This window comes from Cloeon dipterum, chromosome 1, assembly GCF_949628265.1.
Source record: "Cloeon dipterum chromosome 1, ieCloDipt1.1, whole genome shotgun sequence".
Lineage (NCBI taxonomy): Eukaryota > Metazoa > Arthropoda > Insecta > Ephemeroptera > Baetidae > Cloeon > Cloeon dipterum.
The window spans coordinates 40,435,951-40,458,198 of record NC_088786.1 but is presented as its reverse complement, the minus strand read 5'-3'; the positions used below and the strand labels follow the sequence as shown (position 1 = coordinate 40,458,198).

Genomic DNA, 22,248 nt, shown 5'->3' with positions numbered 1-22,248 from the left:
TATTTTACCAGCAATTTTTTTTGGAGATTTTCATTTGCGCTGACAAAATAGGTTTAAGAATTTCATAAGCCTCTTTGTTTCGCTCTTCTTGCATTTCAATTTTTATTTAATTCAGGCTGCTTGTGTTACAATTTTCCTTTCTTCGGAAAATTTTCAAAGAATCTTTTTAATCAACTGCAAATAATGCCACGTCTTACTCGCATATAACAAAAGCTTTTTCCTTGCAATCGGTAGCTCTGAGCTTGACGTCCTCAGCTTTCTTGTTTTTAATTTTGAAGTCAAAAAGGGCGCACGTGCCGTCGTTTGTTGCCAATGTTTGGTTAATATTGAGCTCTTCGAAAAGAAACGATTTTCGCAACGAGCGAGGGGTGTCGGTGGTGCAGAAGAAGAATTCTTTGCTGCAGCTGCTTCTGTACGCCACCAATCGCATCTTTCCTAATCGTTGAAGACCTTCGGCTGCGAATTAGGAAATTATCCGGTTGTTTTATTTTTAATTTGAGGCTTTTACGCAGGGATTCGATGACGCAGCGCACCTCGTCCCACTCCTTGGGAAGCCAGTGTCGCTCCGAGGGCCAAAGTATTCCGCAAAGCATAGCTCCAACGTCGTAGTCACCCTTTAAAAGCGTTTCAATGCGAGAGAGGGTTGACAATTGTTATTTTTACCGCAGTTGGTACGTTTCCGAAAGAGATATTTTTACCACACATCGCACGAGACACCATTTGAACTAAAATTATGCGTAAGAAATGTTCCCGCATAAAAAAATATAACCCAGGAATATCCGGAATAATCTTAGATTAATCAAAATTTACCCGAAAAAATTAATCCAAAAAAATGATCCAGGATTAATCCTGTATTAATTGAGATTAATCTATGAATGTTTAAGATCAATCTAGAGATTAATCTAAAAAAATATTCTCAGATTATTCTTTAGATCATTCTGAGATTAATCCAAAAAAATAATTTTTGGAATTTTCTTAGAATGAATCCAGATTAACCTTAAAATGTTTTAAAGTCAATCTAGAGATTAATTTACAAGAATATCCCTGGAATAATCCCAAAGGGGAAATTTGAATATAAGTTAATAGATTATCCCCAGATTATTCTATGGATCATTCTGAGATTAATTCAAAATATTTTTTTAATTTTCCTAGAATATTCTTTAAAAACCCGAAAAGAGAAGAACTTAGATATTTTTCTTACAATTAAAAACACAAAATTAAATATGAAACATAATTTAATCAAGAAAATTAACTGCCATCTTGTTAAATAATATCACAAAAATATTTTTCTGGGAAATATTTTTTAATTAAGTCGATAATTAAATTTTAATAATAAAACCTAAACCTTTTTCGCATTATCTAATACAAAATTATGATGCCTTTTTTCAAAGAAGCTGCCCAGATTAAAAAAGGTAAAAAATCATAAATTCGATTGAATAATATAATTTCTTAACACAAGGAGTCTTAATTAATGCTACCGACAAACGTGCAAATTTGAATAAAAGGTCAGAAGTACAAAAAAGGGTTAAAAGGGCGATTTTAGTGTGCGCGTGGTAGCGGCGGCTGCACATGCATGCACGCACTTGCATGGAATGCCTGCTGCTGCTGCCTCTGTTGTGGAGCGGGGGAGCGGCGACGGGCGGTGGCAGCAGCAACCCGCATAAAAAAATATCACCTGAGAATGTTCTAAGAATATACCGACTTCGCCCAGGATTAATCTAAAAAATTAATTATATATGAACTTATGATACGGTTTTTCGTGATACTGGATTAATCTGTAGATTAATTTATGAGAATATTCTAAGAATGTTCCAGGATTATTCTGCCGGGCTTTGTTTCAAAAAGCTCTAAAGAATGATCTTAGAACATTCTCAGAATATACTTATGGATTAATCTTTGGATTGATCTAGGATTCATATTTAGCGTATCAAATCTTAACTTTGTATTATTCTTTGAGGACAATCTTAGAATGTTCTTAGGTGATTCTAATATCATTTTAAGGTTAACATAGATTGTGACAAAAATTATCCCTAAGTTATTCTTAAAATTACCCTCAGATTGTTCCTAGAATATTTCAAAATCTGTCATTACTATTACTGCGATATAATTGGGAATTATTTAAATAATTACAAACTTATTCAGTTGAATTTTTAAAATTTATTTGTTTTTAATCATATCAGGTACACAATTTTCTCTCATTCGATGCCAGCACCGCCAATCTTGAAGCCCAAACTGCAGAACTTAAACGATTGTATCTTTTCCCGTCGTGCAAAACAGCTGCGGACGGCTTGAAGCTAAAAAAAGGGAGCGACTCGTAGAAAAAAATAAATAAAAGCTTTTTTCAATTAGCTGTGCTTGGAAAATGGAAGGTAGAAGTATGTCAAGTTCATGCATAATATTTTTCCATTTTCCATGCGAAGCCAATTGAATCAGAATGTGTAATAAAAATTCTCGTAAGCGTACAAAAAAGGCACCGCGATTTACATGGAAAAATTACATTTTTCCTCACCGATTTACAGTTTCCGCCACCCAAACTTATTTATGGGGTTCTAATTAAGAACATTAAGGACTGGAGAGGATCCCATATCAAAATATTGGTGGAAAAAACCGTACAAGTAGCGGCGAAAAGTGTAATTTTACAATAAAACCGTTGGATTTCAAAGTTGCGCGATCTGTTCTAATTTCTTAGGACGCTAATCTATAAAATGGGACTTACCCTGTTGACCGCAAGATCCAGGCCATCCGTCCGAGTCCGCGGGACGTCCGTGTTGTCCCTTACTGGCGGCGTCCGGCGTCCTGCGTCCGTTAATAACTTTAACTTTGAACGGCGGTTGACCGTTGACGCGTTAGACAAAGAGAGCGAGGCAGGATTTTGTAAGTCTCTTGCTGCTGCCACCGCCCGTCGCCGCTCCCCCGCTCCACAACAGAGGCAGCAGCAGCAGGCATTCCATGCAAGTGCGTACATGCATGTGCAGCCGCCGCTACCACGCGCACACTAAAATCGCCCTTTTAACCCTTTTTTGTACTTCTGACCTTTTATTCAAATTTGCACGTTTGTCGGTAGCATTAATTAAGACTCCTTGTGTTAAGAAATTATATTATTCAATCGAATTTATGATTTTTTACCTTTTTTAATCTGGGCAGCTTCTTTGAAAAAAGGCATCATAATTTTGTATTAGATAATGCGAAAAAGGTTTAGGTTTTATTATTAAAATTTAATTATCGACTTAATTAAAAAATATTTCCCAGAAAAATATTTTTGTGATATTATTTAACAAGATGGCAGTTAATTTTCTTGATTAAATTATGTTTCATATTTAATTTTGTGTTTTTAATTGTAAGAAAAATATCTAAGTTCTTCTCTTTTCGGGTTTTTAAAGAATATTCTAGGAAAATTAAAAAAATATTTTGAATTAATCTCAGAATGATCTATAGAATAATCTGGGGATAATCTATTAACTTATATTCAAATTTCCCCTTTGGGATTATTCCAGGGATATTCTTGTAAATTAATCTCTAGATTGACTTTAAAACATTTTAAGGTTAATCTGGATTCATTCTAAGAAAATTCCAAAAATTATTTTTTTGGATTAATCTCAGAATGATCTAAAGAATAATCTGAGAATATTTTTTTAGATGAATCTCTAGATTGATCTTAAACATTCATAGATTAATCTCAATTAATACAGGATTAATCCTGGATCATTTTTTTGGATTAATTTTTTCGGGTAAATTTTGATTAATCTAAGATTATTCCGGATATTCCTGGGTTATATTTTTTTATGCGGGAAGAGACTTACAAAATCCTGCCTCGCTCTCTTTGTCTAACGCGTCAACGGTCAACCGCCGTTCAAAGTTAAAGTTATTAACGGACGCAGGACGCCGGACGCCGCCAGTAAGGGACAACACGGACGTCCCGCGGACTCGGACGGATGGCCTGGATCTTGCGGTCAACAGGGTAAGTCCCATTTTATAGATTAGCGTCCTAAGAAATTAGAACAGATCGCGCAACTTTGAAATCCAACGGTTTTATTGTAAAATTACACTTTTCGCCGCTACTTGTACGGTTTTTGCCACCAATATTTTGATATGGGATCCTCTCCAGTCCTTAATGTTCTTAATTAGAACCCCATAAATAAGTTTGGGTGGCGGAAACTGTAAATCGGTGAGGAAAAATGTAATTTTTCCATGTAAATCGCGGTGCCTTTTTTGTACGCTTACGAGAATTTTTATTACACATTCTGATTCAATTGGCTTCGCATGGAAAATGGAAAAATATTATGCATGAACTTGACATACTTCTACCTTCCATTTTCCAAGCACAGCTAATTGAAAAAAGCTTTTATTTATTTTTTTCTACGAGTCGCTCCCTTTTTTTAGCTTCAAGCCGTCCGCAGCTGTTTTGCACGACGGGAAAAGATACAATCGTTTAAGTTCTGCAGTTTGGGCTTCAAGATTGGCGGTGCTGGCATCGAATGAGAGAAAATTGTGTACCTGATATGATTAAAAACAAATAAATTTTAAAAATTCAACTGAATAAGTTTGTAATTATTTAAATAATTCCCAATTATATCGCAGTAATAGTAATGACAGATTTTGAAATATTCTAGGAACAATCTGAGGGTAATTTTAAGAATAATTTAGGGATAATTTTTGTCACAATCTATGTTAACCTTAAAATGATATTAGAATCACCTAAGAACATTCTAAGATTGTCCTCAAAGAATAATACAAAGTTAAGATTTGATACGCTAAATATGAATCCTAGATCAATCCCAAGATTAATCCATAAGTATATTCTGAGAATGTTCTAAGATCATTCTTTAGAGCTTTTTGAAACAAAGCCCGGCAGAATAATCCTGGAACATTCTTAGAATATTCTCATAAATTAATCTACAGATTAATCCAGTATCACGAAAAACCGTATCATAAGTTCATATATAATTAATTTTTTAGATTAATCCTGGGCGAAGTCGGTATATTCTTAGAACATTCTCAGGTGATATTTTTTTATGCGGGTTTCTAAAAGAATTTCAAAGCCCCTTACCAAAACCTACTGTAGCTGTCTTGTACACTTTGAACTGCAAAAAAATACAATAACTGATTCTAACGAAATAAATCATACATTTTCCCAATCGAGGTAGCATTTCGGACATCCGTCTTCCTGAAACTGTTCAAGAACTTGGAATATGATCCTGTTTTCCATCAGAATTTCTACATTTTCGTATTTCACGATGACTTTTCCCGTGTTTGAATTGTAACTGCAATTTTTTTCCGTTGCTGGAAAATCCAAATCCAAACAATCGGCGATGCAAGCGGCGACATATGTCTTTCTCGAATGCCTGTCCTCTGGGCAATCACAATCAAGCGAAGAATAAGCCGCCGCGGACAAAACCTGAAATTTTACATGCAGCATCAAAGTTTCGACGTTTAGTTGTTAGTTAGTTGTTACCAGGACAAGTAGCGCGACGGCCGACATATCCTGGCAGTGATAAAACTCGCAAGTGAACACCGACGTCCCGTCTGAGTTGTTTTATTTGTGAAAAACTGCGTCATAGCCATTTCCAGCCTGCACTTTTCGCACTGAAAAAGCAAGAGAGACAAATTTCAAACATTTTCACGCAAGTCGACCATTTTTAAATAATTCGGGAATGGATCAGAGATTTTAATCCTTTAATCCCTTCCGCGACTGCAAGAAAGGAAAATTATACTAACTGCATGCAGAATCCTTGAAAGTCTACAAACTTTGGCTCCAAAGATACCACAGCTTCGCATTTTTTTAATTAAATAACAATTTTTGCAAGTTATTGTTTTACCCAGCGGGGGTCAGATTGGTGCGACGCGCAGATATGGCGTCCGGTGGAGTATGGCGCACGCAAAAATGCGCAAAAGAAGCGCAAGTTTTGGTCAATATTTTGACACATAATTTGCATTACTCTTAACTAATTGTATCTTTTGGATCGTAAAAACAAACTCTTGACACTCGTACGGCAATCCAAAAACGAGCCTTTTCTTTCCAACACTCAGACGCCATCTTGGATTTGCGCAGTGCGAACCAATTTTATCACACATCTGGACCCCGCTGTTTAAGTCCTTTTTAGGAAATGGAGTAATTCCACATTTTGAGGCCCGGGCGAGATGGTGCGTTCCATAATTTTTCATAATTACAAAAATCTAGAAAATTAAATTCTTAGAATCAAAGTCGGACTGCAACTTTTGATTGCGATGAGAATTCACCCTGAACAACTTTCCCTACCCTGAAAAGGTTGCAGGTCAAAAGTCAAGATCACATTTTCAGACCTCTTCCGAGAAATCGATTTCTTCTGGAACAAAGTCAAATTGTAGCCGGTGAAATTCTGTGCAAGAAAACAAATTTTCAGAATGGCAGTTTCACGGCAATCAAAATTTAAAAGTTTTAAACCCGGATCGAGCACGACCTTTAATTAGAAAATGTGATCGTCATTTAAACAAACATCGATTTTATTGCGTGTTCCGTTTACCTCAACGCACTGTGGCGATCGAAATTGAACCACCGAAGGTTGATTCCGACCCTCGGGTTCTTACCCTGAGGGTCAGATTGCGAAAAAAAATGCCCAAAATTGTCACGTTTTATTTGGTTTTGACCAATTTTGCTATCAATATATTATAAGTAAATTATGTTTTGCAATATTTAAGGGGTTTTATACGATTTTAAGTTTAGTTTTAATAAAAAAACAGTCAATCGTGTGAAATTCACAGCCCTAATAATCAAGATACGCAAATCACAGGAAAAATTCATACAATTTATTCAGGCTGCATGTTTTACAATTTTTCTTTCGTCACAGAATTTCAACTGCAAATAAAAACAAATCACTCGTCCGACACGCATACAGCAAAAGACTTTTCCTTGCAATCCGCGGCTCTGAGCTTGACGTCCACAGCTTTCTTATTTTTTATTTTGTAATCAAAAATGGCGCACGTGCCGTTGTTTGTTGCCAGTGGTGTTAGATTATTGAGCTCCTCGAAAAGAAACGATTTTCGCAACGAGCGCGGGGTGTCGGTGGAGCAGAAGAAGAATTCCTTGCTGCAGTTGCTTCGGTACGCAACCAATCGCAATTTTCCCACTCGTTGAATTTCCTCCGCTGCGAATATGGAAATTAGATTTTTAATTAATTTAATTTGAGGCTCACGCAGGGATTCGATGACGCAGCGCACATCGTCCCAGTCCTTCGGAAGCCAGTGTTTCGACATCGGCCAAATTATGCCGCAAATCATCCCTGTCGTGTCGAAGTCAGTCTTTAAAAGCGTGTCAAGTGCGACAGGGTTAAAAATTTGTATTTCTCACCGGAATTGCTACGTTTGCGAAAACTAACTTTTTACCGCACATCGAATAGGATATCAACGAAACTGCCAAATAGTATGCGTATAAAATGTTTTTAAAAGAATTTCAAAGCCCCTTACCAAAACCTAAAGCTGACTTGTACGCTTTGAACTGCGAACAAATGTAAAAAACTGATTCTTCCGAATTAACTCTTACATTTTTCCTATCGAGAATGCATTTCGGACATCCGTCTTCCTGAAACTGTATTCAAAAACTCAAAAAATCGCCAATTTTCGATCAGAATTCCTACATTTTCGTATTTCAAGATGAGTTTTCCCGTGTTTAAGTTGTAGCTGCAATTTTTCTCCGTCGCCTCAAAGTCCAAATCCAAGCAATCGGCGATGCAAGCGGCGACCTCTACCTTTCTTGAATGCCTTAAATATGGCGAGTCACAATCAAATCCAGAAAAATCCGCCGCCGCCGCCGCGGACGAAACCTGAAATTTCACATGCACCATCACAGTTTTGATGTTTTAGTTGTTACTATGAAAAGTAGCGCGACGGCCGACATTTATCCTAACACTGAAAAAGTGTAAGTACGAACACTAAACACTGACGTCGACGTCCCGTCTGGCTTTTTGTGCGCCATTGCTCTTTATTCCATCCTGCATGAGCAATTTTTCCCACTGAAAAAGGAGGAGATAAATTTAAAAAAATTTATGTAGCTAGTTGAGCATTTTTAAATACAAATTTATAACAAAAGCGTCAAATATTTGGGAAACGTGTAACGAATTATTTTCGGCCAAAATTTTAAAAATTTTTAAAAACAAAAAATTTAATTTTTCCGGGATATGGCGCCAAGCCATTTCAACTGGAATCGAATGAAGAGCATTTTGTGGGATTTTTATCAACGTTGATCGAGCCGTTGATTTTATCGAGCAATTTAATTTTTTCGACTTCCGCCGGCCAGATGTCCGATCCAGAGCGAAAATTCGAAGAAATGACTCATCAATCGACGCAAAATTTATCTAGCATCATTTTAAGATCAATTAGGAGCCGATCCGATCAAAATTCAAAGACTAGATAGATTTTTAAGTTTGAAAAATGCGATTTCTGCACTTTCTTTAAAATTCGCCATTCTTTTCAAACGCAACAAAATTGGAGAATTTTACCGACTCCATCGCATGCGCAGGACCGCCGCCGGTCTAAAAAACCAATTTTCAAGTTTTTTGTGCCCATAGAAAAATTAAAATATTTTTTTCCGTTTTTCGGCTTCGTGACACAATGTATACGGGCGAGATTTGTTTAATTTTTGTATTAATTCAGCTGCTCGTCCAATCATCGATAACGACCCCTCATTGGACAGGTCTCTAGAATGGCTTTGACCTGCGGTGCTCAAACGACCTTTTTCAGGGTACCCCGTACCCTGAGATCCGCTTCAAGGCGGGAATTTAAGATTTTTTTACTAATTTGGCGATACCATTCAACGATTTGTGATTCTTACCCTTCCGTGACCTTCCTCAGGTCAGTTTATTTAACGCCTGTCTTGTAAGAAAAACATGTGATTCAGTTAAAATATTTTTTATTAGCGTAAATCAAGAAAAACAATCATGTTTGACATCGCAATCAGCAACCATTTGAGCGCACTCCTCTCGCATGACCCTTCCGAAGACCTCGTATCGGTGATTGATACCTGGCAGGGTGTGCAGTTTCACCCTGCTGCCGAGGGCACCCTGAGTGGCCGCGCAGCCGTAGAAAACCCTTTTGACCCTGTTGTGCAGCAGGGCCATGGCGCAGAAGGTGCACGGCTCCCTGGTGACAACCACGTCGTAGTTGGTGCAAAGGTACGACTCAGGTGCCCTCAGGGTTGCAAAGTCGCACTCGGCCAGGTCGGGGGCGGCCCAGGGCGGAGGGTCGCCCTGCCGGCCCTGCTTCACCCACGAAACCATGTCCAGCACGGCCGCACACGCGTGTTTCAGGGGGTGTCGCGTCCTCAGGTCGCAACCCACCCCTAGCACCTTCCCCTTGAAGGCCACAACCGCCCCTACGCCCTTCCCGCCCAATTTCTTGCTCCGTTCCGCCGCTTTCAGGGCAACAACCATTAGATTATTTATTTCCGACTTGTCCTTTTCGGAGAAATTCGACCCTTCGATCACACTCTCCAGGTACTTGTCCGCCGTAAAAACGGCCACCGGCCATAAACAGGTCGCGAACTGATTCTGTCTTTTGGTCTTCGCCCCCTCCGCAGGAACGGTCACAACGAACGGCTCGGAAACCCGAATTTCCTTTTCGGAAAAACACTGCAATATTTTTTCCAAGGTTTCTTTCTCCTCCGTCAGGAGAACCTGCAGCAGGTTCTTCTTCTTGTCGCTGTTCACCCGCTTCAGGTGGCTCAGCCGCGGCTCAGGGTACTTGGAGTTGAGGATTTGGATCACCTTGCCGGTCGATTTGGCGTCCAGGATGTCGCACACGAACGATTTCGTCACTGGCACTTCGTCCGAAAGGTAGCAGTCCGCCAGGATCGGCGCCCACCTCTCCTCCATCACCTGAAACAAGATAGGGGAGGGAATTAAGACCTTTTTCGCGGAAATTTGGCCGATCGGTCGCCCCACCCGATTTTAAATCCTTCCGCATCGCCCAGACGGGGTCATTCGTGCCGCGGAAATTTGGCCGATCAGTCGCCCCGCCCACGATCGGCCGAATTTCCGCGGCACGAATGTAATTTTTATTAAAAAAATTGAAAATTCTTCATTTAGGGCTAGAAAATTTCTAACCCTGAGAATTTAAGCGGCCTGGGCACATCCAGGGAAGAGGCTGGGGAACCAGAAGGACCGGCCCTCCTCCTGCGTGTCGATCCAGGCGAGCCCCTCCTTGAGCATGTGCTCGAGGGCCCGTTCGGCGCGATCCCTGTCCCAGCTGAGGCTGCGGCAGAGGTCGTCGACGCTGGTGCGGCCGGTGTCCGAGGCCTTCTGCAGCACGGTGGTGTGGTCCATGTTGAGCTCGCCGGGCACGGACTGCACGAGGTGCTGTCCGGGGCCGATGGCCACGATCGAGAAGCCGTTGCCCAGTTTGCGCAGCTTCTTGCCGGCGTTCAGCACGTCCTCGGCGGACACTTCCTGCGTGCGGCTGCGTGCGAGCCGCTCCAGCAGCTCCCGCATGCTGATCAGCCCGCCATTCTTGTAGTTGGTCGCCAGGCAGATCTCGATGATCTGCACGCTGAGCTCGAAGTAGAAGTCGCCGATGCCGAGCACCGACCAGAAGCCCTTGCCGGACGCCAGCGGGTCCACCCCGATGGCGGCGCACATGCTCTGGAACTGCCGCCGGAACTGCGCGTTCTTCTTGATCTCGTGCTTGTGCTTGCCGGCAAACTCCTCCAAATTCGCCCTGAACACCTCCATCTGCCGCGACATCTGCTCCAGGTGCGACTCCTGCATCTCGCTGCCCTTGTCCTTGTACTTTTCCTGCTCCAGCTTCTGCTTGTGGATCGCCCCGACCCCCGTGCGACGACGCATTTTGCTCCTTTCGATCTTAAATTCCTATTTTAGACGCACCTGAAACTTCTTCCGGCCGAATAATAGTCAAATTCTGACGAGCAATCAGCTGCACTTGTGAAAACACGACAAAAATAATGAATCGTCAGGGGGGCGTGACCCTAATGCCTAAATTTCTGTAAAAACACTTTAATTATCAGGCCAAACCGCTTGAAGTTGGCTTATTTTTTTTAATTATGAAAATTTTATCTATTAAAATGCGGATTTTGTGTTTATAGTTTCTACAAAACAGAAAAAGAATTATTTTTACGTGATAAGAATTCAGCGACCACGCCCCTCAGAAGTTCCACCAGTTAAAGGTGTGTAGAACAAGGAGTAAAGAAACCAGAAGTTTAAAAGCAACTTAAACATCTAGAAGGCAGTTTAAAATAAAGAATTGCATCTTTCAGCATTTTAAATTAATATTTGGTTGTAGATTTTGATAAAACTCAGAGTCGAGCCATCATTTTTGAACAGTTAATTTTAACTCCTTTTCCTACCATCCTTAGAGGGAGGCTATCATGATGTTTTTCACTGCTTGTCATTTCATCGAATTAAAAACACTTTACTGGACATTCCAACAAACAAAAAACACTGAATTATTTTTAAATTCCAAAACAAATAAGCTCGAAACAGTTCAGCCATTTGTCAACACTGAAATACAAAGAATTTTATTTATTTTCTTTTTCAAAGGCCACGCCCCTCTTCTGCAGTGCGCAGCCTGAATCAGCTGAGATACAGCCTGTCAACATCAGCGTCGCTGGCCGGTAGACACAAACAAAGAGTGCGATTGCACGCGTATGCAAACGAGAAGGTGTAAATTCCCTGTAAAATCAAAATTCTGCCCTTCCACGTCATGGCAGAGCATTCGAATTCGCTCAAAATTTCCTGCAACTGGAGGATCACTAATGAGAAGAAGATTAAAAACGCTGTCACTCTCATAGATTCGTCAAAGATGTAATTTTTCTGGCATATTATTAAATTAAAATCCTGTAATTATTCCTCTCAGTGTTGACATAGATGAAATCGTGACTCTCGACTCGTGCATTGCCTTGTCTCGGCAGGACGAAGCCGATCAGCTTGAAGTGTCTGTCGAGCTCACTGATCCGAAAATTAGCATCAAAAGCGTTTGGATAGTCTCAGAGGTGGTAGAATAATGAATTAAAATATTCTTATTAATTTTTGTGATTCAGGCGAAGGTGCTGGAGCTGTTCGGCCGGCTCGGCGAGTACGAAAGCACCACAAATGCAGTCAACACTGACGATTGCGACGACGAAGACGAAATGCAGGTTTACAGAGCGAAACTAGCGCCGAAAACGTCAACAAGAAAATGCTCCATTAGAGTAATTGTGGAATTTTTGGATTAAAATATTTGTAAATCCGTTTATAACAGTTTGCAGGGGCAGCAAGGCGCAATGAGATGTGGATTTTAGGAATGGGAATCGTCGTCGAGCCTTGTTCGGTGCTCAACGAAAGCGTCTCCATGGCTGAGAGAGTGGAAAATATTTTACTTGACTCCAAAGTGCCTCTGACGAAAAACGCCGAGAGTTTCAAAGAAATTGTCATGAGCCAACCGAGCTTCCAGGTAAAATTTTAAAGTTGTTTTGTTAGAGCGCAGCTGTGATGAAATAATTATTTTTCAGAGTAACGTCTACTGTCCTGGAGGTGAAGCAACTCTGAACGCTGACAAAATGTACTTGATGCAAGTCGAGGAGAAAATTACTCAATATATTGACGCGAAATTCGCGCACCTTGAGGAAAAGATTGATAAGAAATTTGATGAGATTTTGAAAATTTTGCAGAAATAAATAATGAGTTTGAATGGAAGCCAATTTAATTTAATTTTCGGAATAATTATTAACCACTGAATAAGAAAATATGTTTTTAATTATTTGAATGAATGAATTTTTAATTTTAATTTAATTTTTTAACTGAATATTTTGACATTTAACGAAATAAATCCTTAATTTTCCATTTTTGAGAGTTAAATGAATTTCAAATAACCATATTTTAATACCAGCGGGAATTTAAGACGTCATGAACTTTGATTATAACTAGAATTATTGAATTTCCGGAATTTCCATTCACTTTAGGTCGCTATGGATTATCAAGTAATTAACTAATTTCAAAGAATTTCCCAACGCGCCAAAAGGAACGTGCGAATTTACCGCGCAGCCAATGAAATTCGAGATCAGCTGCGATGAAACGCTGAGAGCCAATCAGCGTCGAGCTGCTGTTTCTGTGACTTCCAATATTTCTTTATCCTCGTTTTAATGGCGGTGGGAATTTTAGACGTCACACCATAAAATACAACTAGAATTATTATTGAATTTCCATTCCATTTAGGTTTTAGGTCGCTAAGTAATTAACCAAATTCAAAGAAAACAACAAAGAATTTCCCAACGCGCCAAGAAGGAGCGGATTCCCCCGCCAGCCAATGAAATTCGAGACCAGCCGTGAGAGCCAATCAGCGTCGAGCTGCTGTTGCTGACTCAGGAGCAGCTGATTGTGATTATTTATTTTCTTATTTCATCTACTGCTGCCCTGCCTGTCGTCTTGTGTAAGTTTTTCGAACGCATTTTCACGAATTTAATGCGCGTGTCCATCAGCAGACACTACGCACTGGCCGTAAACTGTAAACACGCCGTTTAAGCGTAATAATCGTCTTCGTTTCAGGGAATTCAGGCTGGCCGCGAAGTCGCCTTGAGCTCGCCTGCAGGTTGTTTTCTCCCTTGAAGGCACATGTAGAGTAGAGCCAGCCTTGTGATTGCCTGGACAGCAGGGAAAAATGAGTCCTCCCGCCGTTATGGACACTCCGTACGGAATTCGGGCGTTCCAGTGCCTTTCCAGGAAGTGCTGCCCGTCTCTCCGAATAAACAAGACACTCTGGTAATAAAAGGGATTTGATGGTCTGATATTGAAGGGAAATTAATTGTAATTTTTAACCGTCTTCAGGTACCGATTTTTCGTGCTGCTGCTGACGTACGTGGCGTACATGTCCTACCACCTGTCGCGCAAACCCATCAGCGTGGTGAAGGCCGTCTTGAACCAAAACTGCACCGGCTTGGAGCCTCCGCCATGGGTCGTCATCAACGCCACCAACAGGAACAACTGGTGCGATTGGGCTCCCTTCGGTATAATTATTTTTTTAAATTTTTGTAAAATTAAATTAAAAATAAAATTTTCAGACGGGCAAAACGCGTCCGCCCTCTTGGGCACGCTGGACTCCGCCTTCCTGTTTGCCTACGCCGCAGCAATGTTTGTCAGGTGATTAAAATTTGGAGAAAAGAATGTAATTTATTAATTTAAATCGTTTTGCAGCGGCTTCGTGGCGGAGAGGGTGAACTTGCGCTACTTCCTGTCGCTCGGAATGATCTTCTCGGGCATATTTTGCTACCTTTTTGGTGTAGCCTACTCCTACAACATTCACAACATGACCTATTTGATCGCAGTGCAGGTTTTGGGAGGCATCTTTCAAACCACCGGATGGCCTGGCGTCGTCACCGTCATCGGAAACTGGTTCGGAGAGGGAAAAAGAGGTTTTTTAAATCTATTCCCGTGACAAATTGATGCTAACATTTGCGTTTAGGCTTGATTTTCGGAATTTGGAACTCTCACACGTCCGTGGGCAACATTCTCGGCTCCGTGGTGGCCGGGGCCTTCGTCGACACGGACTGGGCGCTCTCGTTTTTCGTGCCGGCCCTCATTGTGGCCGGTTCTGGCTTCCTCATGTTCCTCTTCCTCCCCGCAGAGCCTGCAGAGGTTGGATGCCCTCCGCCAGAGCGACCAGGCAGCAGGGTTCGAATTTTTTGTTAACACATCGGAGCATTTTGCTGGGTTTTTAATTGTTCATCAATTTCTTCACCGGCTAATTTTGCATGAGTAGATTTTTCCGTTTTATATTAAAACTGACAATTGTTTTGGTCATAAAATGTCGGAAATGAGCATCAATTTTTATTATTTAGTTTCTCAAACTCTTCCTAGCCAGAATTTTAAATCCGGCGAATAAAAAAATTACTTAAAAATCGCGTAGAATTTGGCGGCAGCAGCAATTGGGCCTAAAATAAGCAGATTTTCACGGCGAGTCGGATTATTTTTGGTTTTTTACGATACGACCAATAGAAGCCGAGTTATTAATTTTTAAAATCTGAAAAAACACGATTGGTGACGCTTGCCGACTTAGATTTTCGAGGCCCAGGCGGGGCCCTATGGGTCAGATGGCGCTGTTTCGGGTACCAATCGATGCCCCACAACGAGGCGCGTCCGCCCGTGTGTGGTTTTTCAGGATGGGACCATTAGTCGAATTTTTACGAATTTTTTTCTGCCAAATTTACAAAAAAGTCGAAATTTTATAGAATTTTGCCGGTCGTATCTGCGGTCCAGGGCAATGAATCAATAAAGTAACTGCTCAGTCGATGCTAAATTTATCAGGGATCATTTTAAGACCAAATACGAGCCGATCCGATACAAATACTATGAATAGATGGATTTTTAAGTTCAAAAAATGCTTTTTCCATATGGTTAACATGGGAAAACAAATATTTGCCATTTTTTTTCAAATAGATCACATTTAAAGAGTTTTACTGACTTCATCGCACGCGCAGGACCACCAACAGTCTGGAAACCAATTTTCAGATTTTTCGCGCTCATAGAAAAATTAAAATTAATTTTTATCCGTTTTCTCGGCTTTGCGACGCACACGGGTGAAAATTATTATTTTTGTAAAAATTCGGCTGTTTGTCCGATCATCGACCACGACCCCTCGTCGGACAGGCCTCAGGAAGGGCTGTGACCTGGGGTACCTTAGCGACCTTTTTCAGGGTACCCCGACCTGAGATCCGCTCCAAGACTGTTTTTTAATGCATTTCCTGTACTTTCAAGCACTTTTGCCGATGATTTTTTACCTTTTCCTGTTGCCGACCTTCCCCAGGTCACGTGACCTGAGGAAGCCACTTGTTTAATTAATTTATGGACCAAGTAGTTCCTTGTAGTTTTAGAGCATTATTTGAATCTTGTCCTCATTTGCATGCGTGAAGCCGATGATTGTTGCTGATTGCAGGTCAACGCTCGGTACCGCCTCCTTTTGCCCAATTCTATGCATGCTGCTAGCGTCACCTCCCCAGTAATGACATTTCAATTTTTCCTCGCCTCATTTTTTCATCAGCGCTTATCCGTAATTTTATTTATTTCTGTATAATTTCTGTCGTTTTATTGCCAAACAGACAATCCAGCAGCAGCCGTACAGGAGAATTGTCAATCCAACCAACGTCAGTTCGGAAGAAATCTCGTCCGACAGTGACGTGGATCACCATCCTGATGCTGATGTGAGATTTTTATTTATTTTAATTTCTTATTTTTAACGAAACAAAAATTTTCAGAGCAATGCGGCAGAAGACGAAGCCCTTCTTTCTGGACCGAAAGCAATTACCTTTTACCAAGCGCTGTGCATTCCTGTAAGTAGATATAATTTGACATTTTTCACGAATTTTCTAATTATTTTGCTGTTTTCAGGGCGTGGTCGAGTTCAGCCTAAGTCTTTTCTTCGCCAAGCTCGTGAGCTACACATTCCTCTACTGGCTGCCCCTCTACATCCACAGCGCCTGTAATTAAATATTTAATTTCAGTCAGTGACGAATTAAAAATTAAATTCCAGCCGGGGCAGGAGCCGAAATGAGTGCCGACATTTCCTCAATCTTCGACATCGGCGGCATCGTCGGTGGCATCGCGGCAGGGGCCATCAGCGACTCCACGGGGATGAGTGCTACCACTTGCGCTGTGATGCTTATTTTAGCTGTGCCATCGGTGAGCGTTCGGTTTTTTTTTAACGACAAATGACTCACATTTAATTCTTTCAGCTCTTTGCGTACGAGTTGTGGGGCACCCTGGGCCTGAACGTGGTGGTGCCATTGCTGATCGTGACCGGGGCGTTGGTGAACGGGCCGTACGCGCTGATCACGACGGCCGTGTCAGCGCAGCTGGGCACGCACCCCTCGCTCGAGGGCAGCAGCAAGGCGCTGGCCACCGTCACCGCCATCATCGACGGCACCGGCTCCATCGGCGCCGCTGTCGGCCCGCTGTTGGCCGGCCTCATTTCCTCCACGGGGTGGAAGAATGTCTTCTACATGCTCATGATCTCCGACGTCCTCGCGCTAATCGTGAGTCTGATTATTTCTTATTTTATTTATTGCTTTAAATAAGAATAAGGTAAAAAAAAACTGAAGGATCTTTTCATAAATTGAAGATTTTCAATTTTTTTTGGCTGTCAATTATTTCAAAGACCGGTTTCAGGATTGTATTTCCGCAGTTTTGGCATTTTATTCGAGCTGTACAGCGGCGAAAACCTAAGAAAAGACATCAAAATCAATTAAATTGGAAATTTTCGATATTTTTACATCAGGGTCACGTCAGGTACTGACCCTGAATGTCGATTTTGACCTTTCTAGGTCCACCCTAGGCCCTCTTGATGTGTTTAAATAAATAAAATATGAATAAATACACTTAACGAACTGCGCATGCGTGATCGAGCAGGTTTTTTAACTTTCAAATTCGATTTGCCACAAAACTATTGCGGTTACACCTTTGAAACTTGGTGTGCTTGTTCAGGATTTCACGGGCTACATTTCAGCCATGAACCCCGAAAAAATCGGAGGGTGCTATCATCCCTTAATTTTGGATTTTCGCAAAAAGGTCGCAAAAAGTGACCTTGACCTTCGATCTGCGGATTTTTCGCAAATAGAAAAGTTGTTCAGGATGTAAAACTACGTTAGGCAGTGAAAAATTCAAGGTGATATATCAACCCAGTCATGATTTTCGGGGATTTTTTATACAGAAAATTAGGGAACGCCCCCTTTCCCGAGCTCTAAACCTGATAATTCACCATAGACACTCACCTAAAAATTCATCGCCATAATATCCCATCCAATTCGCGGAGAATAATGCTGAAATTTGAAAATTTGCAGTTGTTGGCGCGCTTGGTGCACATGGAGATTCGAAACTGGCTGCGAACGCGAGCGGCACTGCAACGTGCGCACTCGGGCAGCGACTGGACTTCTTGACAAGAACTGGCTTGAAAAAGAAATTTGTTCAAATATTCCAGTGGCTTTTGTATCGCCTTATTTTATCAAATAATTGATTGACTCTCGATCGTGTCTTGTGCAGCCGATTTCGTGCTTCTTTGCAACGATTTGTGTTCGGCAAATTTTGATTCATTCGCTAAACGTGGAAATGAAATTTTAACTGTGCTCTTCTGGTCAATGTGTATCGCTTTTAACTGATATTTTAATGCAATATAATTATGTAATAGATTCATCGAGACGAACATGCATGGATGTGAATACGAATATTTATTAATTGTAAGAAAATTCAAACGAAAATAAATTATATATTATTCAAAATGATTTTTATATTAACCTGGCACCCATTCATCTGTAAAGTAGTTCATATTGAGCCTTGAAAAACGAAATCCTTATGAGATTTAATTTTAACCAATTGAATTTCGGAGCCAGTTTTCGTTTAAATCAGGAAATACTGCACGAATTGCAGCAGTCGTCGAAGTTATTTCCTTGTTTTTTTTTTTTTTTTTTTTTTTTTTTTTATCCTTGTCCGTCCGAGGACCGGGAAGGGCGCGCACTGCACTAGCACGAATGCTGAAACCCGGGTCCCAATAACACCGCGAACGGATAACATGGGCGCACCAGGCCGCACAGGGACCCAGCCCACTGAAGGGCCACTTGCCTCTGCACCGAGGACTGCATTGAAACGCTAGACATTTGTCCCGTGAAGCCAAATCACGCATGCTGGAAAGGTGCAAACCAGCAAGTAGCGAGTCGGCGCCGGTGCGCCTCCCAGCCCGTCGAGCAATTTGAGCAATTCGAGTCACTAAACTAACCACTTTTTGCCATCTCTGACGGATTGGGTAGCCAGTATTAGATCTCCGAACTGCTCAAATACCTCACATTGCTTTGACACTCCTGAGAGTGCCTTAACAATGCGAGCCAACGGGCTGGTTAGGAAACCTACAAAGATCTGAAAAATGGGTATAATTGGCTCCAAATATAATGAAATAGAAAACAAAATTAAAACAACAGTCTTTGACGAAATTTCTGAGCCCACCAATCGATTCCTGAGGGTTGAATTAGGTAAAGTGGATATTTTTTCCGACCAAGAAGTGCAGCGCGACGTGCGAACTTTTTTCCCGCCAAAACAATATGAATTCGAGATGTGCGCATGCGTCTGAACTGGTTTGAGCACTTACAGAGAGACTTCTTTGGCAGATCCAGCCAGCTCTGACGCATGCACCCTTCTTGCATTTATTTTGTTTTGGCGGGAAAAAAGTTCGCACATCGCGCTGCACTTTTTTAACGGAAAAAACATGCACTTTACCTAATTCGACCCTCAGGAATCGATTGGTGTGCTCAGAAACTTTGTCAACGATGGTCTTTTTAAGTAAATCCTTTAAGACAAACCGAAGGCGAATGATTTCGACTGCTGGGGACCACCGATACAAATGGAAAAGGGGTACCAGCGGGAAAGCTCGATAACAAAGGTGGAAATGAGAGCTGCGCCCACTTCCTCTTTTCGCTCTGAATTCCACACGGGATAGCTCTGTCTGTCACCAACTGATTGGAATTTTATCTATCCCTTTCATATTCGTCTAATTGGGAAAAATCTAAAAATTTTGTCTGGTTGCCATTGAAAATTCTTAGGAAATCGGCTCCAAAGTTTCCATGCTAACCGCAAGCGGCGAGCTCAAAATGTCTCGTTTTAAATCCATCCCTTTGGAAATTTAGAAAACAGAGTGAAAATTTTTAATTTCTTTAGAATTTTCAGTATGTACACCAAACACAAAAACATTTTATTAATTCGTCGGCCATCATTGGCTGAAAATTTTCTATCGTGATGTGAATGATTTCGAAATTAATGAAATGAAAATGAGAAACGCGCATCATTTGGAAATTAGTCGATGCAGGAAATGCGTCATAAAATTCGGCGAACAAGATCCAGAGCACAAAACAAAACAGATGGATAGATAGCTGATGCGAGAGCTGCCAGCTCCAATCGAGCTTTTATTCAGCTCGTGTGCAAGCAGTGATGTGGATGAAATCCAGCCGTTCAGCTTCTTTTTAGGATTAATATGACTTCCATCTGTTCAATTATCCTTTTATCGATCGTCTTGGTTGCAATCACCATCTCGCAAGCCAAACAAGTAAGTTAAGATTAAAATTACTATTTTTTATATTATATATAATAATTAAATTTATATCCGTGTGAAGAACAAGAAAATTAAGGCAGTGCGAATCAGCGGCAATGCTGGTAATTTTCATGTTACTCTCATTTAAATTCACGATTCTGTGTTAAATAAAATTCATCTTTAATTTTCTCAGACCTTAATTTATATTTGAATGTTTAAAAGGTCGCGTGAAAATATATTTGCCGGCCAAGACTCTTCGAAGGCAAAATATTGTCAAGTGTTGCGGCTTCAAGAAATGCATGGGAAAAGCAAAAAACGGGACGAATGAATACAAAAAGTATGAGACCACGCCCATCAGCAATAAATTTTACCCATCTACGAATCGCGGGAACGATGACGATATGCTGGCGACCACGATTCTGGAAAATGCGGCCATTGCGACAGGAAGTTCTGCCAATGCCGACGGCGAAAATGCAGCAGCGAACAGTGAAACGAGTAAATGAAACCGAATATTTTATTAAAATGATTAACGCGTGGGAAACAGCTCAAGATTATCAAGATTCGAGCGGGAAATCTGAAGAAAATGCAGTCAGCAGCACTTTTAAAGGGACAATTAATGCGCCTACTGACGTCACAATATTAATGAGTGACGTCACCAATCAAGGAAATAATCCAGGCGGTGTTGAAACGTCGAGGGCGGTACAAACTGATTCATCCTCAACTGGTGGCAACAACAATGTCGACCCAACAGCAGGATCCGCGGGCAATTCTTTGCCAATGTCCCCTTCATCAGGAGGAATAGCAAATACGCCAGGACCAACACCAGCAATTCCATCCAGCACAACAAAAATATCTTTAAATTTACCTTCAGGAATAACTTCAACTTTGTTGACTTCTTCACCTAGCAATCTGCCAGTTTCAATAACTTTGCCAAGTGTGCCGCCAGGTGGAACGACTAAATTGTCAGTAAATCCTGCTCCAACGTCTTCAACCATCACGACAACAACAATTAAAACAACCACGACGACAACAACTACGACAACCACAGTATCTTTGCTTAATACTTAAATTGAGGCATTAAATGCATAAAAATATTTTAGCCTATGCCATGTTCATTGCCGTGCAAAGATTTTGACGACTTCTTATTGGTAACCGAGAATATTAATTTATATCGGGATGAATGCAAGATTTTCTGTATAGGCTAATCCAACGTCAAAACCTTCTCCTAGTAATATATAACAATTTCATCAATTAAAAAAAAAATATAATTTACATTTTAGCGGATGGCTCAATTCTAAAATCTGCAAAGTGTGGCAACAGGCAATATTACGTTTCAACAGCTAAAGTAGAGATTTCTAGATAGGGGCGACCATTTTTACAATGTTTGAACCAAAGGTGACGAGAAATGAAGCAGGACTGCGGTGCAAAGCGATGGACATGTCCCTCCTGACCGTTCCTTCTGTCGAGGAGCTGACCTGTCTCAGCAGTTTGCAAGGTTTCGGATTATTTTTATTTACTGAAAAAGAAAATTCGAATTTAAATCCAGCCGGGACATTTTGGACGAGTGGCTCGAAGGGAAATCCAAGCTGTGACGGGAGTTTCGGCTGGTGTTCAACGGGGTTCAAAGTCTCGGAAACCCTTCTTTCAACGCCCAATTATTTCGTGCCGACCACCAAAGCTCCTTCCGTCGACGAAAGCTGTCTCGCGGTCGTCAACTCCGCCGCCGCAGCGAGCGGGATGACTTTGAGAAAATGTGACGAAGCGCTGCCCTTCATCTGCCAGTTCAACGTCGACTGCCCGAAATTATGCGATAAAGATGTATGTCCGTTCTTTAGAAAAACGATTTGATTTATCCTTTTTAAAAGGTTTCCTTATTTGACCCGGCTGGAAATTTGATAAGTAAATTAAATGTCAGAAACGTGTGAGGCTTTCTTTATTTTTTATTTTAATATTTTAGATAAAACTTCTTACGGAATTTGGATCGAGATCGGCAACTATACTTATCTCCTGGGAAACAAGCCGGTTCTTATTTAAATTTACTCCTAAAATGTCTGTATCGCAAATAAAATTTGGGCAGATGACCTGGCTGTCCAACTACCTCCGTTGCTGCGCATTGGGAATGGAGACGCTCAGCATCGACAACTTGGCAGAGCAAATGGGCCTGAAGAAATTTTCTCTAAACTTTACTACAAGTCTGATGCAATATGATGCAATTTTTCCTGGGACAAT

The 22,248-nt window shown here is 41.0% G+C and overlaps 3 protein-coding genes and 5 long non-coding RNA genes across 11 annotated transcripts; 4 read left to right on the top strand and 4 right to left on the bottom strand.

The window, feature by feature from the left end:
* Nucleotides 1-2,134: 2,134 nt before the first annotated feature.
* LOC135948417 (uncharacterized) lies at nucleotides 2,135-3,580 on the bottom strand. Its single transcript, XR_010575815.1, has 2 exons — nucleotides 2,717-3,580; nucleotides 2,135-2,294 (listed from the first exon to the last, which is right to left on the bottom strand). It is a non-coding gene; the product is annotated as an uncharacterized LOC135948417 (long non-coding RNA).
* A 217-nt stretch (nucleotides 3,581-3,797) lies between these two features.
* Nucleotides 3,798-4,540, top strand: LOC135934156 (uncharacterized). Its single transcript, XR_010574076.1, has 2 exons — nucleotides 3,798-3,958; nucleotides 4,381-4,540. It is a non-coding gene; the product is annotated as an uncharacterized LOC135934156 (long non-coding RNA).
* A 2,361-nt stretch (nucleotides 4,541-6,901) lies between these two features.
* Nucleotides 6,902-7,387, bottom strand: LOC135942556 (uncharacterized). The gene is made up of 3 exons (XR_010575102.1): nucleotides 7,325-7,387; nucleotides 7,170-7,275; nucleotides 6,902-7,121 (listed from the first exon to the last, which is right to left on the bottom strand). It is a non-coding gene; the product is annotated as an uncharacterized LOC135942556 (long non-coding RNA).
* Nucleotides 7,388-7,402: 15 nt separating this feature from the next.
* LOC135942559 (uncharacterized) lies at nucleotides 7,403-7,862 on the bottom strand. The gene is made up of 3 exons (XR_010575103.1): nucleotides 7,611-7,862; nucleotides 7,517-7,561; nucleotides 7,403-7,471 (listed from the first exon to the last, which is right to left on the bottom strand). It is a non-coding gene; the product is annotated as an uncharacterized LOC135942559 (long non-coding RNA).
* A 1,002-nt stretch (nucleotides 7,863-8,864) lies between these two features.
* lsn (vacuolar-sorting protein SNF8) lies at nucleotides 8,865-10,983 on the bottom strand. 3 transcript variants are annotated; one of them, XM_065488700.1, is made up of 2 exons: nucleotides 10,851-10,977; nucleotides 8,865-9,845 (listed from the first exon to the last, which is right to left on the bottom strand). In XM_065488700.1, exon 2 carries the CDS (start codon nucleotides 9,840-9,842, stop codon nucleotides 8,895-8,897), a length of 948 nt encoding a protein of 315 aa, XP_065344772.1. In that variant the 5' UTR covers nucleotides 9,843-9,845; nucleotides 10,851-10,977; the 3' UTR covers nucleotides 8,865-8,894. The 3 variants fall into 3 exon arrangements, with proteins under 3 accessions (XP_065344772.1, XP_065344763.1, XP_065344780.1); XM_065488691.1 differs by lacking the exon at nucleotides 10,851-10,977 and adding an exon at nucleotides 10,074-10,214; XM_065488708.1 differs by having other exon boundaries at nucleotides 9,704-9,845; nucleotides 10,074-10,983.
* A 574-nt stretch (nucleotides 10,984-11,557) lies between these two features.
* On the top strand, nucleotides 11,558-12,656 carry LOC135942053 (uncharacterized). The gene is made up of 5 exons (XM_065487958.1): nucleotides 11,558-11,786; nucleotides 11,839-11,974; nucleotides 12,023-12,172; nucleotides 12,223-12,414; nucleotides 12,473-12,656. The coding sequence occupies exons 1-5, from the start codon at nucleotides 11,686-11,688 to the stop codon at nucleotides 12,635-12,637; spliced, it is 744 nt and encodes a 247-aa protein (XP_065344030.1). The 5' UTR covers nucleotides 11,558-11,685; the 3' UTR covers nucleotides 12,638-12,656.
* An 862-nt stretch (nucleotides 12,657-13,518) lies between these two features.
* Nucleotides 13,519-18,208, top strand: MFS16 (major facilitator superfamily transporter 16). 2 transcript variants are annotated; one of them, XM_065488670.1, is made up of 12 exons: nucleotides 13,519-13,718; nucleotides 13,785-13,963; nucleotides 14,018-14,096; nucleotides 14,151-14,368; nucleotides 14,419-14,627; nucleotides 15,889-15,951; nucleotides 16,052-16,153; nucleotides 16,208-16,282; nucleotides 16,341-16,431; nucleotides 16,483-16,631; nucleotides 16,685-16,984; nucleotides 17,789-18,208. In XM_065488670.1, exons 1-12 carry the CDS (start codon nucleotides 13,618-13,620, stop codon nucleotides 17,882-17,884), a joined length of 1,662 nt encoding a protein of 553 aa, XP_065344742.1. In that variant the 5' UTR covers nucleotides 13,519-13,617; the 3' UTR covers nucleotides 17,885-18,208. The 2 variants fall into 2 exon arrangements, with proteins under 2 accessions (XP_065344742.1, XP_065344751.1); XM_065488679.1 differs by lacking the exon at nucleotides 15,889-15,951 and having other exon boundaries at nucleotides 13,521-13,718.
* A 3,006-nt stretch (nucleotides 18,209-21,214) lies between these two features.
* Nucleotides 21,215-21,671, top strand: LOC135935744 (uncharacterized). Its single transcript, XR_010574246.1, has 4 exons — nucleotides 21,215-21,247; nucleotides 21,300-21,364; nucleotides 21,415-21,514; nucleotides 21,566-21,671. It is a non-coding gene; the product is annotated as an uncharacterized LOC135935744 (long non-coding RNA).
* Nucleotides 21,672-22,248: the final 577 nt, after the last annotated feature.

Coding starts and splice junctions, on each gene's coding strand:
- MFS16 (XM_065488670.1), top strand. CDS start 13,618: ATGAGTCCTCCCGCCGTTATGGACACTCCGTACGGAATTCGGGCGTTC. Junction 14,628..15,888: donor CAGAGCGACCAGGCAGCAGG/GTTCGAATTTTT, acceptor TGCTGATTGCAG/GTCAACGCTCGGTACCGCCT. Junction 16,432..16,482: donor CCTCTACATCCACAGCGCCT/GTAATTAAATAT, acceptor ATTAAATTCCAG/CCGGGGCAGGAGCCGAAATG.
- lsn (XM_065488700.1), bottom strand. CDS start 9,842: ATGGAGGAGAGGTGGGCGCCGATCCTGGCGGACTGCTACCTTTCGGAC.
- LOC135942053 (XM_065487958.1), top strand. CDS start 11,686: ATGGCAGAGCATTCGAATTCGCTCAAAATTTCCTGCAACTGGAGGATC. Junction 12,173..12,222: donor CAAGAAAATGCTCCATTAGA/GTAATTGTGGAA, acceptor CGTTTATAACAG/TTTGCAGGGGCAGCAAGGCG. Junction 12,415..12,472: donor TGAGCCAACCGAGCTTCCAG/GTAAAATTTTAA, acceptor ATTATTTTTCAG/AGTAACGTCTACTGTCCTGG.